This window comes from Leptosomus discolor, chromosome 10 (genome assembly GCF_034619465.1).
Source record: "Leptosomus discolor isolate bLepDis1 chromosome 10, bLepDis1.hap2, whole genome shotgun sequence".
NCBI lineage: Eukaryota > Metazoa > Chordata > Aves > Leptosomiformes > Leptosomidae > Leptosomus > Leptosomus discolor.
This window is the reverse complement of record NC_141400.1, coordinates 8,069,397-8,086,425: the sequence shown is the minus strand read 5'-3', so window position 1 is coordinate 8,086,425 and position 17,029 is coordinate 8,069,397. Positions and strand designations below refer to the sequence as shown.

The 17,029-nt window shown below is 36.6% G+C and overlaps 1 protein-coding gene across 1 annotated transcript in view; it reads left to right on the top strand.

Annotated features, from left to right (window-relative positions):
* The window catches only part of GABRA1 (gamma-aminobutyric acid type A receptor subunit alpha1), a 40,083-nt gene that overhangs the window by 11,583 nt on the left and 11,471 nt on the right, over positions 1-17,029 (top strand). The window contains exons 4-7 of the mRNA XM_086471253.1: positions 4,851-4,918; positions 10,304-10,524; positions 12,172-12,254; positions 16,884-17,027. Of these exons, the coding sequence (XP_086327379.1) occupies positions 4,851-4,918; positions 10,304-10,524; positions 12,172-12,254; positions 16,884-17,027 (516 nt within the window). The remainder of the gene's footprint in view (positions 1-4,850; positions 4,919-10,303; positions 10,525-12,171; positions 12,255-16,883; positions 17,028-17,029) is intronic.

The following is a 17,029-nucleotide window of genomic DNA, read 5'->3' as shown; positions in this document are numbered from 1 at the left end:
CTATAAATATATGATAAACTTATCTCTTGGTGATTGAGGTCCCAATGGAAATTGTTGGATTTGAGCTCATATCTGAGCTAAATTAAAGTTTAGGGAAAACACGGTCTGTATGTGCAGTAAAAATTTAGTTAAACATAAATGTGCTCTAAATGAAAAGAGAGTTGTACACTGGACCTCTACACGTAATAAGTAAAGAAGGACTAGGTGCTATACTTAACTCTGTAAAAACTGAAAGGTCTAATTTTAGTCTTTTTTCCACACTGTGGACACGAAATTGAGGTAAAGGCAACCGTAAAAAGCCATAGAAGACCCTAGCAAAATTGAATTAATACAACAGTAGGGAGGTTGGGAGAATATGAGCAGCTTTGAGCTGTTAATTGGCTTGCGGAGAGCTGCCATGACACTGCGTAGCCCTCAGTAAACCCTTCATAGCAGCGCAGACTACAGCTGGGTAATCACAAGACAGATCTCTGTTGTCCCTTTTGGCTTCTACTTTTACAAAAGCAGCAGCACAAAATTCTTATGAGTGTATTTGGTGTGGTTCTTCAATCAAAATACTTCATAGGATGCAGCCAGGGCGATTAGTCTACATGACTATTTTTTTAGTAATAATAGCGTACGCTACATGGGCATCTAAATTCTTTTCATTCAAAACCGTAGGAAAAGTCTTCTGCATTTTAATAATTATAACACACACTTACACAAGTCATGCAGGGGTAACAAGTGCATTACCAAAAAAGGTGGAATTAATTTAAACAACCAAAATATGCAATTCAAATAAGCCTTGTGCTCAAATACCATCAGGTCAGAAAGGGAAATAGTTAACACATAGTTTCCTATGATAAATAGGCTTATTTCCTGCTGTTTAAATAAATCTGTATTTCTTATTTTGTTCTCAGTTTGTAATGCAATCACAATTCTAGCAATAATGAGCTCCCTGGGAGTTTAAGTCAAAATATTTATTGTTATTAATTTTAAGAGTTTATGTTAGTCTAGCATCATTAGCAAAATGCAGTAGTTATAAACAGTAAAATTACAGTAGTTGATGTTGACTGGTGCTTTCATAGCTATATGTGGATCAATTGCCTGGGCCTGTGTTCCAGAGTGTCTAGGTGTGGCACTCACTATTTTGCCGATCACAAACTACTTGGATGCTATGGTTGCCTTACAGTAAAACTAGTAAGTCATTAATAATTTCTTTGGATTTTTTTACTGGAATTGTTGTGTGTTCTACAGATACACCTATGTTACTTAGTCCTGATTCACAAGACAGATGTTATTGCTAAGAGACATGGTTAACATGCCTTTTCAACTGATGGATTTATCCTCAGCAGTACGATCAGCTCCAGACCTAAGCTTGTTTTGTTCAATGACTTAGAATTTTCTCTAGTTCCCAGGAATATTGTGAAGGTTTTGAATATAACTCAGGATTTGAGGCTCCTGAAAAATGCATTCTGAGCATTTGAAGCATACTTTAAGCCTTCCCATGGTAATCAAGCTGCAAACCGAACATGGTTAACCTTGATTCTAAATATATATCCCAACTGTATGAGTAAACACATGTCCTGTGCAAGAGTGACTCACAACTTCTGAAGCTCTTAACAAAGCACAGTTGAATCATCTAATTAGTGAAGCAGTAAACAAAAATTTCAAAACTTCCATATGGCTTTGGAGGGCCTAATCTTTTTCTGTGTGCTCATACACGCTTTTTCATTGCTCTTGAAAATGAGGAACATATGAAAGAAAAAAGAAATCATTTGATGGTGTGTACAGCAGTTTTATATGGATTTGAAGAGACCAGGGATTAGATACTCTGCAAAAGGGTAATCAGTATGGAGATAACACAATCTCTTGTGTGTTCACAATCTGAATTTTCTATTATTACTTAAGACTTATTTGCCACTTAAATTATCTTCAATGTTATATAAAAATGAAAGGCATCACACGTTTTTCCTTGGAAATCTTCCATCTTACTACCAAAGCCTTTAATTTCCATTTAGTGTCCTCAAAGCGATTTCCGTAAGCCTCAGCCTCTCTACTATGACCATATATCTCCCAAAACTGGAATTTGGGATACTACTACAGGATATACAGATGATTCAAAGAGCATATCCTGTGTTTGTGTAAGGTAAATCAGTTAGCTATATTATATTAAATAGAGGCTCACTCAGAGCTGAGACTCTGACTTCACACCATTAAGGGATGAATGCATTGTGCCTGAAGAGCTTCTAGGATCTTCTGTCTCCTAATGACACCTGTGGAAGTGCCTTAATGGAAAGGAGATGGGCAGATGGGGAGTCAGGATGAGAGATCTTCAAAAGTGTCATTTGAGTTTTACTTTTCAATATGTAGAAGGCTAATAGGTTTCATGATGTTATTAGCTTCTCAGTCTTAAGGTGATTCAGTAGCTGGAAATTGAATCCATTCAGCTATGTTTTACTAGACCTCGTGAAATCTCCATCTTCTTTTTCTGTCAGCTGTTTCATACAAGACCATAGCCTCTTGAACTTTTGTCAAAGTGATGTGCTGAAGGAGAGAATACTTTTCTTCCAAGCCGAGTAACTTCTGGACAACCACATGCTTCTTCCAGTAATAGAAGGTTAAATTCTCACCATGAACTTCTTTAAGTCCAGAACCAATTAGATGTCAAGAGAATACTTAAATCTCGTTAAGTCAGTTGAAAAACTTGTAAAGAATGATAAGGTCATGCATTAATTTCACTGGACAGCCAAGGAGGAAATTTCACCTATCCAATGCTATTGTCAGTAGTCACTGTAGTTTGTAGATGTCTCAGTCACAGATGTAAAGCATGAAAAGAATATTATTAGGCAATTCAGCCACATCATACTATTTCACTTTCTTTGATTATAATACATTGGAAATTTCATCCTTTAAATTTTTTTTCGGTATGCCCTAGAGATTACATTTGTTACCTAATTTTTGCATTAACTTTCTAACAGAATACAAGTGTCATTCAGTGCGTTACTGGAATTACAGCAGAATCGGATCTAATATTACATCTTGATTATTGCTGTCTCACAAAAGGAGATATTTTATTGTATATATATTAAATATTAATGTTAAACTGCTTACATTTATATTTATTTAGAAGTTGTAGACTTTTTTGAATGAAAGAGAAAAATCTGTATGTGTATTGTAGAACACTGATTCTCATTCGAATTTTTGCATCAGATACAGAAATATATATTGTTAGTGGTTGCTTAGCCCTGATTTCTTCTGTCAGAACTTCCTTGTCAGATGGAACAAATCATATTTAAACAGTCCAAAGTCTTTTGAAATCAGAAGATTGTATTAAATTAGGTATTCTTAATTTAATTATTTTACAATATTTAAATAACATTATACAGATAGCTACATATATATGTTTCTTAGTCTTGTGAAGATTTTTCCCTACTGCATGACTTTTGTTTACTATACTTTTACTTTCCTGTTAGACACTTTTCTTTAGGATTACTTTCAATATTCCAAATTTCTCAATTTATTTATTTTTTGAAAATTATTTGAGAAATGTATCACTCCTTCCACATTTGAATTTTCTACCAAAAACCCAACACTGCCTTGTATAGCACTATAGTAAATGTATTCAGACTTATACCACTGTAAATTCTGAAAGCTGACGGGGTTAGCTCTACTCAACATTGTTCGGATTTATGCCTCCAGGTGGTGTTACTCCCTGCAGCTATATTTAAATGAACAGAGTTATTTTGATATATGCCATTCTGGGTGAATATTTTGTGATATGTGGCCTAGAAAATACCAGTATCTTCAGAAGTGACTGAAACTCTGTGTATGTAGAGGGGGAGCAGAGGAAGGGGGGAGGTTAAGCTTGTGTGTTTCTCAAAGTTACTCTTAAGAGCAGTTCTGCAGAAGTCAGATGTTTGGCTCTTTCTGGAGATCAGCACCATTTGAGGTGTCTCAGACTCAGAACTTGTGACCACTAAAATTGCTAGATTCTTCTGAAGTGGCCAAGGGCATTGTGCCATGAAGCAAATTTACGTCCTTGAAATCACAGAGAACTAGCTTTATGGTATAGCATATACATGTAATCTGTGTAATGAACAATTATAGATTTCTGAATTATTATTTATACTAATCTCTCATTGAGGCCTATAAAACAAATCTGGTAGTTTAAGGTAAATCTAATGTTAGTGCCCATATCAATTTAAAAAGAAATCAAAAATATTTACAAACTATAACATTTATACATAAGTAAAAAAATGTAGTAGAGGAGTTTAGCTGATAGTTATTTAGAAAAGTTTTAACTCCTTTTTGTTTATCGCAGTTAAGGGTAACACAGCCATTTTAACTCATGCCAATAAAATATCCTTATGTTTCCATACACCCTAATGTATTTTCTCTCTCCCTCTCTCCTACGTTCCTGTGTCTCGGTACAAAATACATAATTCATAAGCCCAGGGTTAATTATTAGAGACCTTCATTCATCTTGCCCAGAAACACTGAGTGCCCAGTGAGACTTTTGAGTACTGTATAAAATATTCAACGCTGTTTATATTATCCAACAAGAAGATTTATTAGTCAAAGAGTGAAAAGATTTACACAACAACAGAACTATGGCTGCTGTACTGTGGCATCACAAACTGTGTCTAAAAAAGTTCTGTGCAAACACTGTAATAAAAAAATTGTTGCTGACAATATTGACTGTGAAATTACATCTAGAAGCAATAAATTATCAGGAGTGTATTGTAGACCAATTTTAGAGTGGCTAATCAAAGCCAATAATTTTTCTATTTATTGTGAGAATTAGTAGTAGTTAGATCTAATGAAGACTGTTGATAGACATTCACTGTCCTAATTTCCTGCTTCATCAGAGCGTGTAACTGAAGTGAAGACTGACATCTTCGTCACCAGTTTTGGGCCTGTTTCAGACCATGATATGGTAAGTGATGGCCTATATTTCTACAGCATTCATTTTCTCTTGTCTTTTTAATTTCGAGTATGAAAGATCCATGCAATAACTTATTTACTCCCTTTAAGGCTGGGCTTTTTTTAAACCCTTGATTCCAATATGCTGTCAGCTTTTACATGCAACCGTTCCTGTTAGCTGTGACTGCATTTAAGTGCCCTGAAATTAGCAGCCCCAGTGACTTTAATAATGTGTTTTAACAGACCTTATATTTGCTACATAATATATTATGAAATGCATTAAGGTTTGGATCCGTATTCTTCTGAGGATGGTTGCTCAGGTCCTTGCTGGCACATCACTGATCCAATTTGCCGAGAAAGATCATCATCTTAAAATGCAATTAACACTTATACCTACAGTGTGACATCCATACAATCTAACCTGTATTTTTATATTAAAAGCTACTGATCAATGGGAAGTGACTTTCCCAGATCTTGGCTACTGAAAGAGAAGAGAAGATTAATGAGAGAATTAGTGTCACTTCTTTATGGAATGAATATGAAAATCAAATTGCTAGATAACTGCAGGGGATGGAGAAGTTCAGAAAACTGAATAAAGATGTTGTAAGCCCTGATCTTAAGAGATATTAAAAATTGCGTAAAAATACGGATAAGGTGCTTTAGGTTTTGTCTATAAACGAGGTCTTCACAAGGTTGCTATTGACACGGAAAGCCTGGTCTGCAGCTACTAGTATCTGCTGGATCCTGCATTAGGATGAATGCTGGAAACAGCCTCATTAACTTCAATGAAGAAAAGAAAACAGTTTGACGTTGTAGCTGGCTACAGTTAATCATGGAATCATTGAATGGTTTGGGTTGGAAGGGACCTCAAAGATCATCTGGTTCCAACCCCCTGCTATGGGCAGGAGCACCTCCCACTAGACCAGGTTGCTTAAAGCTCCATACATTCACAAAAAGAGAGATTAAAAAAAGAGACAGAGATAAAATTTTCACAGGAAAGGAAGCAAGCTCCATTTCTTACCACAAAATTGTCAGTTGTTTAATTAGAACTAAAACTGTAGACAGGCCTTAAACACCATATTATAAGTTTCTGACTACTCAAAACAGTGTTAAGGGATGGAATAACAGAGAAAGTAACTTTTACAAGATAGTTTCTTTTCCTAAATGAACTTTGTGCAAAGACACCATTCTCCTGATTGCTTGGAAAATAGCATTTATAAAACTACAAATGTATAATTGCAACTGGTGCCATGATATTTAAATGAAAAAGAGTAACTTGGGCAGCACAGACTTTTTGACCAGTCATTATGCTAAGTTCTACAATAGAAGGGTAATCTAGGGAAATAGCTAGACTCGTGACTTGTCTCCCAGCTGCACCCAGGACATCTCCTCAGCACATATATACAATACTGTCTAAGTATTATATATCCCCTGACAAGGATTAAAAAAAAAAAAAAAACGTTCAATGACTTCTGCTTTTTTTTCTGTGATAATGTTATGAAATTACAACGTCTACTTACTACTCTAAATTGCACATTAAAAGAAGGGAAATTTCTTGGATTAAAGATTGGTAGAAACCACTGACATCCACTATTTGTATTCTGGTAATTGTTTCAGCAAAACACTTCATCCTGCTTTCCCATTTCTGTCTCAAAATAGGTAACCAATCACCACTGGACAAATGGAAAACTTCAAACATAGTCATGTGACTAATTTTTTTTTTAATATTTAATAGTCTTTGAATTAAAACTGTAGCAGCCGAAGTTTGTAAGTGGTCTAAGATGCCTCCATTTTTCCAAATACCTCTCTTCTTGGGATAGGTCTTTTGTTAATTTTCTGAAAATTAATATTTCATACTGGCAATTCAGTATAGCTGAATTGCTACAGTGTAAGTGATCACTACCTACAAAAGAAAAACCCTCAAAAATGACTAAAAACCCATACCACATTGGCTCCTGATTTTCTCTTTGTTAGAAAAAAGAATTCATCAGTCTTAATAAAGTGTGTAGCCATGAAACACACAGGCAGGTGTTCATATGTTTTTAAAACTAAGGAATTACAGAAAAGTATTTAGTGTAAAACTCCTACTCATGTCCCCTAAAAAGTAATGTGTGTGCAGCCTACTCGTGCTAACTCTTTTGCTTAAGGAAATAAGTGTGAAATCAGAGGCAGTGGGAGAAAGATAAAAGGAAGAGCTTACAAGAATATAAAGTTTATATTAATTTCAATGTACCTTTAGTGCAAAGTCCTCTGTGCATACTACAGTTGTGTTGTAGACATCACCGTTTGAGGGCTACCGCAAATTTCCTCCAGTGAGCAGATGTACAGCAAATGTAGACTGGATTGTGAGATTTGGTCACAGTGAGGCCTCATGAGCAGCTGTACTGGCACACTGAGGGAATGATGCGCTGCTGTCTGAGCCCAGGACTGACGGCTGGGAACTGGCAATGAGCTATTCCAGCTGACGCCGTATGTTATGAAACCACAGCCACAGTGAGACATCAGCATACCTAGACCATCTGTTTGCAGGAATCCAATGAGGCAGTTATATAGATAGTAGGTTGATATATCAGGGAGTACATGGTGTTCCTACCCACTCTCAATACACTCTTTTAAGAGCAGCATAGACATAACCTGTTATTCTATAAAGAGAATGTCTTGGCTTGTTCTTAAACCTGTGAATAAAGTTAAAAAGGAGAAAAGCACTTTTTAAAATAAAAACATCCTTTTTGGGAAGAACGTCGCAGGTTTTCAGGCACGGTCTCTCAGATGGTGGATTGAACTAATCAACAGACAACTGGCTATTCTCACGACTGTCATTTTTGTGAAATTTTTATTGTATATTAACTGGAATAAGAAGCATTTTTAAATTAGCCTTTTTTCATAAAGGCAGAAATTTTCCTTTCTAGTAAACCTTCATTCCCACTGCTTCTGTACTGTAAACTCTTCAGGAACGAATTTCTATCTTGCTACATTCCTGTACAGCACCTTCTCTGATGTAGACCACAGTGTGGTCCACCCTGTGAATAAACAGTCTCCAGGAAGAGATATCAGATGAGTAAATTAGAAAATATTCAAGTCAAAGTGTTAAAAATATTCAATACCATACAGCTTATTGCCAAAGTGCAGATAGGAATCTTCTTTCTTTACCCGCACACTAAGGAATGGAGAGTCTCCACTGTGGAGAATTTATTCCAAATTTCATCTCGCACATAGGCCACTACTATAGTACATGGTTTGGAGAAAATCCTTCTGTTCCCTTGTTCTGTATGGCAACATTCTGTAAAAGAAAGCCCTAATCAGGGTATCTGATTACTTGATCCTAAAGGTCAGGTGTCTGTCAGGATTTATTTGAAGAGAATTATTGTACATATTAAAGTGGATAGTGAAAGCTAAAGAGTTGAGAAATCTCAGCCAAAACTAATTCATTCTATATGGTGCAAGGGCCTGGGATACAGAAAGATTCAGTCTGTGCCAGACATGGCCTGTCAACTACTTTTTAATTAAGTTTTATTTTATGCTGTCACATTCCTTATTAAAGCTCTCAGATTCCTAGTTCTTTTCCAGCATAAGAACCTTGTGTTCATACAAAGTGAAGAACCAGACTTCCTTCTCTCAACCTGTACCACCTCCCACTCACCTCCTTTTTTGCAGTTGAAAGAGATAAAAAGGAAATGGCTTATATGCACACTGAAATGATGTCACCTTCTGGGCATGTCTTTTACCTTTCCCACGTGTGTAGGAGGAAATTTTCTTTAGAGCTAGCAAAGCATGGAGGAAATCCAATATTTCTATGCCATCTACTGCCTTTTAAACCTCTTTCTCTCCTACTCTGCTGCACACCTGGGATGAGATTTTGCACATTCAACCTCAGGCCCCGACCCAGCAAAATCCTGAAGCAAGTAGTTGGCTATATGTGCACAACTGCTGTCACTGGAGCTGAACAAATCCAGGCTTCAGCAGCTCACTGAGCGCATGATTAAAAAAATGGAAATACAATGAAGTATGCACCAAAATGATTCACAGGTTTGGGACATAAATAAAAACCAACCAACGAACGAAACCCACCCCACCCCCCAACCCACAGCCCCCCCACCCCTGCACCACCCAAACCCCAAACGAACTCAAAGGAAGAACACTCCATGGAATTACAGCATTGCAAAGCCTAAAACCAGGAAAAACACACCACTGTTAAGTATCACCATTTTTACTTGCTGGTAGTTGCACAAGGAATAAACAGCTTACAATAGCTTACATTGCTGCTTGTTAAAAGAAAAATCACAAGTCTAAGGGTGTCTGCCACAGAGAGATTTTGCATGGTCGTTCCAGAATGTTTCTCTTAACTAACATATTCCTTGGGGCAGCTCTTTTCCTTATAGCTGTGTGTTCCTTCACACCCAGGAATTTCCTTTATTCCAGGATTCCCCATCTCCACTAGCAGGAGATCTCAGCAAAGGTTCAGTTTCTCAGCCAAAAGATTATCATTCAGGGTAATTTTTAACAGCTTTTGAATAGCTACTCACAATATCATAGCCATGAATGAGGGAAGGGACAGGATAGTTCCATATTGAACTTTCATGTCAGAGTGGAATTTTTCCTTGGGAAAGTATTATACTATACTGCATCCACAGGAGTTTTTCACATTTTCACCTCACATACATCTATATTTTGTGTATAATATTCCAACATATTTTTCCTTATTTCACTCTCTCTCTTTTGACTTTGCTCCTGTTCCTTTGTAACAAATACTTTGTAGTGAGCGTTGGTCATTTTGATTCTCCCCATGTGCACCGAGTCAACCACTGCATCTCTTCCCCATTGGCCCAGTCCTTGCATAACTGAACTATAATTCTTGGACCAAAGCTGTCCTTGGCTTGTAGTCCAATGAATTGGCCCAATGAACCATTCTACATCTCATAAATCAGACCACATAATTTTAGTGAACTGTGAACTTTTCGCAAGTTGACTGCATGTTTATGCTAATGAGACAGACCCTGTCTCACCAGGCTTGTTTTATTCTAAGAGGCGTATTCTTCTTGTGCTACACACTCTGCCTACATATCTACAGCTTCAAAATACAGTTTTATGGAAGGTGAAGGAAAAGTGAGAAAAAGGTGAATTATTTTGTTTCCACTGTATTAAATCTCAAAAACTTGTCTAACTTTTGATGTACTACTCTCCCTAACATTTATTCTGTTGAACACAGTAATGATATTATAACTGTTTAATAACCAGCTTCCGGTACATTTTAAGTAATATAGAGAATGAACATTCTGATAATTACTGATTTCCTTAATAGTCATGTTGTTTCTAGGGAATGGTAAGAATATACTTTTCAAGTTCTCATATTGCAACATATGGCATCACAAGCGTTTCACTTTGTTCTGAATCGATGTAGGAATACACTATAGATGTATTTTTCCGCCAAAGCTGGAAAGATGAGAGATTAAAATTCAAAGGACCTATGACTGTTCTCCGGTTAAATAATTTAATGGCCAGCAAAATCTGGACACCTGATACCTTTTTCCACAATGGAAAGAAGTCAGTGGCTCATAACATGACAATGCCAAACAAACTGTTACGAATTACAGAAGATGGGACATTGCTATACACAATGAGGTGAGCCCTAAATATTATATCCTTCATTTAGTTTGACAATTTTACTTGTTAAAGCATCATATTTGTCAAACAGGAAATGGTTCCTTTTTGAGCATAATTTGATTCCTGCTTAGTAATTATTTTCAAAATAGGCCATGGAATGATGGACAAAATAAGGCATTTGCAATGTTTATTTATTTTTCCTCTCCTGCTGTGCTACATTTACACTCCCTGGATGTGTCTTAATGCTTGATTTTAAAAAGGTACCTATAGCATTAGGAATCCATCAGTTTGCAGAGGACCTTAATTGGGAGTTGCTTTCAAGGATTCCATCAGCAAAGTATAATAAAGCCTGGAAGTTTAATATAATCTAGACTACTAGATCAAGTACAAGGGTCTTCAATCTTTGGATCCTATAGGAAGCAGATTCTAAGAACTAGCAGATGCACACAGAATTCATTGCCCATTCTTCATATTTCTTGTGCTTGGGAATACAGAGCATGACAGTCTAAAAATAGACATTTCTTATTCCATTCATAACAAGAAAAACAATTCAGTAAAGCATTTGGAAAATAGGAGAAAAAACTAATGTTTGTGCTGGCACCACTCTTACTGGAAATATATTATTCTTTTCATGGATAACTGAGCTTTAGCTATCCAGTTGTCAGCAGAGGAGTTAAATAAATCCTTTTGAAATAATGATTATACACAGTCATGAAAACATTCTGGATTACAAGACTGCAAATTAAGCAACGAAAAAAAATGGTATGTTGTCTCTACAGAGCTGCACATCTCCCGTTTATGTCTCTCATGGAATCAAACAAGGTATAAAGTGATGCTGTTGACTTTAAGATAGATAGCTTAATACGTAGGTGAACTAAGTTTTCTTTTAACAATTTTAGAGATATTTTTAAAAGCAGTACAAATATTTGGAGAAAACAAAGTCTCCAGGCTTTTGGGAGCCTGTCAAATATGTTCAATTTATTCTGCAATGTCTTTCAAGACTGCCTAGGCTGGGGTAGAATCTGCTTGGCTGGTAGTTACACAATCCAGGACAATTTTTCTTGTCTTCGTAAATGCTTGGCTGCTAGGGATTTAATCCACGAGAACACTACCTTGGCAGTGCATTGTTCACGTGTCTCTTTTTTTGACGATAACCAATTCTATTTGCTCACCTTTGGAAGTGCCTTAATACAATCTTCTGCCTAGTATTCCAGTATTATTGTTCATTCCTTGCTGTTGTGTGGTATGTGACTGTTTCTAGTTTATTTAATCTCTTTTATTGAGAAACATGTTTGCACCCAAGCTGATAGCAATGAAACGATTTTAGCAAATGTCTGAGCATCCAGAGTGGGCCAATTTAATGATGGCAGCAAGGAAACAATTTCAGTTGCTAACAGATTTTAATCCTCATGCCAAGTTAGAAGTCTGAGCATGTCTCTGCTGTACAGTGAAACATGATAGAGGGGCAGAGCCAGTCACACTGCTGTGTCTACTACACATGCCTGTCAACACCTCCAGCCAGGTAATTCAGGTCTTGTTCTAGCTACTAATTAATCATATAACAGATATTATGCTACAGTTATTTTATGTGTCTTAACAGAAGTCTGTTTGCTGTCTCTATGGAACTAGAATAAATGTGTCCTTTTGCTCATTAATCCGTTGTAGATTGACTGTGAGAGCAGAATGTCCGATGCATTTAGAAGACTTTCCTATGGATGCACATGCTTGCCCCTTAAAATTTGGAAGCTGTAAGTTTGTTTTAAATTGAATTTTCTCCCTTTTTAGGCCACTTTACAAAAGTATTTTGCAACTGAGAAAACCTCGAAGTTTTAATCTTATGTATTTTTCACTTTTTTTTTTTGGCAGGGTTGTATTTTTATTCTTACATATATTTATATTTAATATAATGACCCTCTTCTATGTGTCTTAAATATCATGCCTGGTCATTCACAAAAGACAAAAATGACAGTGCTCTAAACATCTAGAAAAGTAGTTTGTCAAACAGAAAATGTTAATTTTATAGTTCCTTTATTTGTTATTTGTCCTACACTTGCAGCATTTGTAACCCTCGACAAGAGAACATGCAATATAATTGAAATTAGGACAAAATGCAATATAATTGAAATCAGTGTAATAACTGACAAAGCTTTCTGTAAGTTGAGAATTTCCCCCCAAACTTCAGTTTGAATAGCAACCAACCTGACACTGATACATTTAAACTTAGCTATATGTGATATTTTTAAAAATTAAATATACTCCCTCCTTCAGCTCCTTAAGTAAAAGAAAAAAAATTTAAAAAAAATAAATTAAGAGATGTTATACTCTGGTTGGTTCAACACAAACAGGGGAAAAAATGAGTAGAAGATGTAATAGTGTAAAAATTGTTTCCTCAATGGCTATTTTTTTCTGTTAGAATTGGGTCGTTTCACTGATAATGGGTACTTAGTGGCTTGATCAATTTCAGAAGTCTACAAACAGAATACCCAATTCATTCTTCACATGGTACCAGACAGGGTGATAGTTTACTTTGGGCTGAATAGCTCTATGTTTACCATGAGAAAGGACAGATGTTTTGTCTTTTAAAAGCTACTAGCCTCCTAGATAAGATTTAGAGAACAAAAAAGCTCATACAAACTTGGAGTATAACTGACAAGAATAGCTTACTCCTTGAATGTTAAGTTTTCTTACAGCACTTCCCATAAATCTTTCCAAATCTCCCGTGAAACAGAAGAGGGTTGGGGGGAAGCCATACTCCAGCTAATGATAGGGCAAATAATTGCAGTGGGTTCTTGGTTAATAACAGGATACCTGTGCACCTGAGATCCCAGTTAGATCAGGAGTGGTTGCAGGATGGAATTTCTTTTGAAATGCACATTAAAGTGTTTATGCGGACTGCATGCTGGACCTGGGAGGGGGGAAGATGGCTAATCGTGCATAAAACCTGCCGATGCAAAGTTAATCAACAGTTTTTCAATAAATGTAAACTACTAGATTGAATTTTTATAGATTTGATAAGACACTTACCACTATACCTGTGCATCATTGAGCCACAGCCTATGCACCAGACACTCCCTAGTCTGAAGAATAATTCCCATTTTTTTCATACATTGAGATCTTTCTGGCCCCCTGTGTCCCAGATTAGTGTACTATCAGTTCACAAAGTGCATGGCTTTCCAGATGACTAAGGATCTCGCCTCAAATTATTATAATAATTTATAATTATTATATAATTATAATAAAATAAATTATTATAATAAAAACAAGATAACAAAAATACGTGCAGGTACATCTGCCTATCTTTTGTATCTAAATTGGTTTCTTTTTTATCCTGCAAAAATATTTTCGTTATCATAATATATGTAATTTTCTTAAATGAACAACAACAACAACAAAATCAATGATATTTCTGATTTAAAGACCATTTATTACACTAAAGTCAGAGGTGAAAACTGGCATTCTAAGCTCAGAGTGCAGGCATGGTCTGTCATGTTTTACAGGCTGTTTTCAATATTTTTTTGTTTTGAACACTAACTGGCTATCATGCCAGCTGTCCTAAACAGGACCTAGAAAAACAAGTAACTCCAGATGCTGGGAAGGGCCGTGAGAGAAAATCGATGAGTTTTTAGGGAAACTTTGCATTCCCCTACTAAATTCAGGTGAGCTTCTAATATGGGATCCTTATGGGGAGGAGTTCTTTCTGTAACATGGTTTTACTGCAAACACTGCATGGGGAATTCACCATCCAGAACAGGGCCTTAAAGCTGGACCTCTCCCCTCCTTCTCATCAGATTATATGTCATAATTATCAGATTACAGACTATTTGCCTCAATATTTAGTTATTGATATAAATAGAAATATCTCCCACGGGACAAATAGCTGGACCCAAGCAAGATGTGAAAATGGGATTTACTGTTGCACATAGAAAAAGAACAGTTCTTACATTTAATTGCCACTTTTTCAGTGGGAATCATATTAAATACATTTGGGACATTTCTGTTAAAGAACTAAAGCAATTAATTATAATGAACTTAATGGACTGAGAAAATTTACTGAAAAAGACATTTAACTGTTATGAAAGCCATGCTTTAAGTGCAGACTACAATATTACATTTAGTAGCTCCCCAAGGTAGTGTTTGCCCAGCTCTGTTTGTTTTGGATTAAATTGGATAAGAGTTTTTCCATGTTCTCCACTGTTACTCATCGCTTATGGAGCTGGATTCAGAAAAGCCTCATATTGAAGGAGTTGTACATCTCCTATGGACTCTGCATGTACTGTAGACGCCAATAAATATTTGACCTAGCTCCAAGGCTAAAGTGATTTGCCAAAATAGCAGCTTAAGATAGAGGTTATTCCAATGTAAATTCAATGTGACAAATGCTAAAGAGATTCTGGAACAACAAAAAGCCATATGTTGGCAAAACAAAATCAGAAAGGCAGATGCTCTCCTCAACTCTTACCACAAAAATCTGATTGTCAGTTTAAAACTAAGGCTACTCTGAAAAGCAGCAGTGATAGGAGCAAAAGGCTGTGTTGCTACTTATGCAACATCTGAACTGGAAGCTGAGGATGGAAGCTGAACAGGGCACGGAATCTGGCAGTGAGAGGGCAGGGCAAGCTCATTGGCAGTACTGCTGAGTGTACTCCCTTCCTTCTAGCCCAATCCACAGGTTCTCAGCAGCTCAGAAAATCAGTCCTCTCTCTTCCAAACTACTCTTATGCTCCAGAACAAGTAAAATGCATGAAAATTAGTATAATTATTGCCTCTCTTTCTTTGTGTGACTAGATTCACAGAATCATAGGACCACAGAATGTTAGGGGTTGGAAGGGACCTCAGAAGATCATCTAGTCCAACCCCCCTGCCAGAGCAGGACAACCTAGTGTAGATCACACAGGAACGTGTCCAGCCGGGCTTTGAATGTCTTAGACATGTCTACATTAGCAATTCTTGTACTTACTGAGGCCATTATTTTTAAGGTCAGAATTATTAAGACATAGATTTGCATTTATCATTGATTCCAAAAAGCTATGTATATGTTACAGTGCTTGGGGAATATGAAGTCTGAGAGTAAAAGCACCCTTCTGCTTCAATAATGCAGGATCAAATGCCATGCAATTAATTTACCAGCACACTCCATCCAATGCCACCTCTTCAGTTACTAACCGTTATCTCTTACATTGATAAGATAAAATTAGTAACTCACAAATGAGGTCAAGTGAATCAGATTCCTCCTCTTCCTTTCCTGCTTGCCCGTACTGAAAAAAAGGGGAAATCTCATCCTGTAGGTAGGAGTCTAGTGTCATTTTAGATGCCCTAAGGTTTCCCAACTGGCTTCCAGCTGACTTTGGTGGGTACAAGCTTTATATAGGTTCTGATCACGCATTCAGTCCCATACTGAATACTCTTAGTTCCTGGATACTCTTAGGTGTGAAGAATGACAGTAGATGCCTCTATGTAGACAACTAACTCCCACCCTAACTGCTCGGAGCGAGAGCTGTCAGACTCCAGACTACGCAAAATGACAGAATAATTTTACAATGGGATTAAGATTAAAAATATCTATATATAGCTTTATTCCTGAAATAACATAAATAACATACTAATAAGAGCATAAAACACCTGGATGGCATATGTAGTATGCTACTGAATTATCTATGTAACATACTAGACTACTCAGGTTTGGACAGCTCACAGCATTTTTCTTTTGCTTTGTTCAAGACTCAAATAAATGTGAAGTTGAGTGCGAGCATTTCCCAGAAATAACCAAAGCAAAAAAACAGATAAATTGTGATTTAAACTCACTTGAGCTTAGGCAGCCTCAGAAATGTTTGCTATGCCTGTTATACAGCAAAGACAGTGTGAGGGGAGTATAACCAAATGGAGAGATCTAACCAGGCTGATGATGAAAAGATCACTGAAGCCACTCTGAGAAGGACTGATTTTCTTACAGTGGCCCAGACAACATCACATTATGACTAACCGAAAAGACTGTGGCTCATCTTTCTTGATAGTAGTTAAAAGGTGGAAAAAGAGTTGGAGTCCTTGCATGCCCATGAAACTCCACATCTCACTTTTGCTTCTGTTTCCTCAGATTTTACGTAGGTAGGAATGATGTAAGACAGAGAAAGATTTTCACGCCATTGAGGACCAACCTTAATCCAGCCCTACAGTAGATGTTTAGCTAATCATCATATGGATAGACCTACAAAATCAGTTATATTTCCCGTAATAAAAAGTTCCAGTAAGACAGTCATGGGTTTCTACAGATAATTAAAGAGAATTTAATATTCAAACTCCTGCTTAAAACACTGTTCTGATAAAGCCATATGGCAATAGAAGTTGCAAAGCTGAAATGCAATGTATTTCTTTTAAATTAGATGCTTATACCAGAGCAGAGGTTGTGTACGAATGGACACGGGAACCAGCAAGGTCAGTGGTTGTGGCTGAAGATGGCTCTCGATTGAACCAATATGATCTGCTTGGACAAACTGTGGACTCTGGAATTGTTCAGTCCAGTACAGGT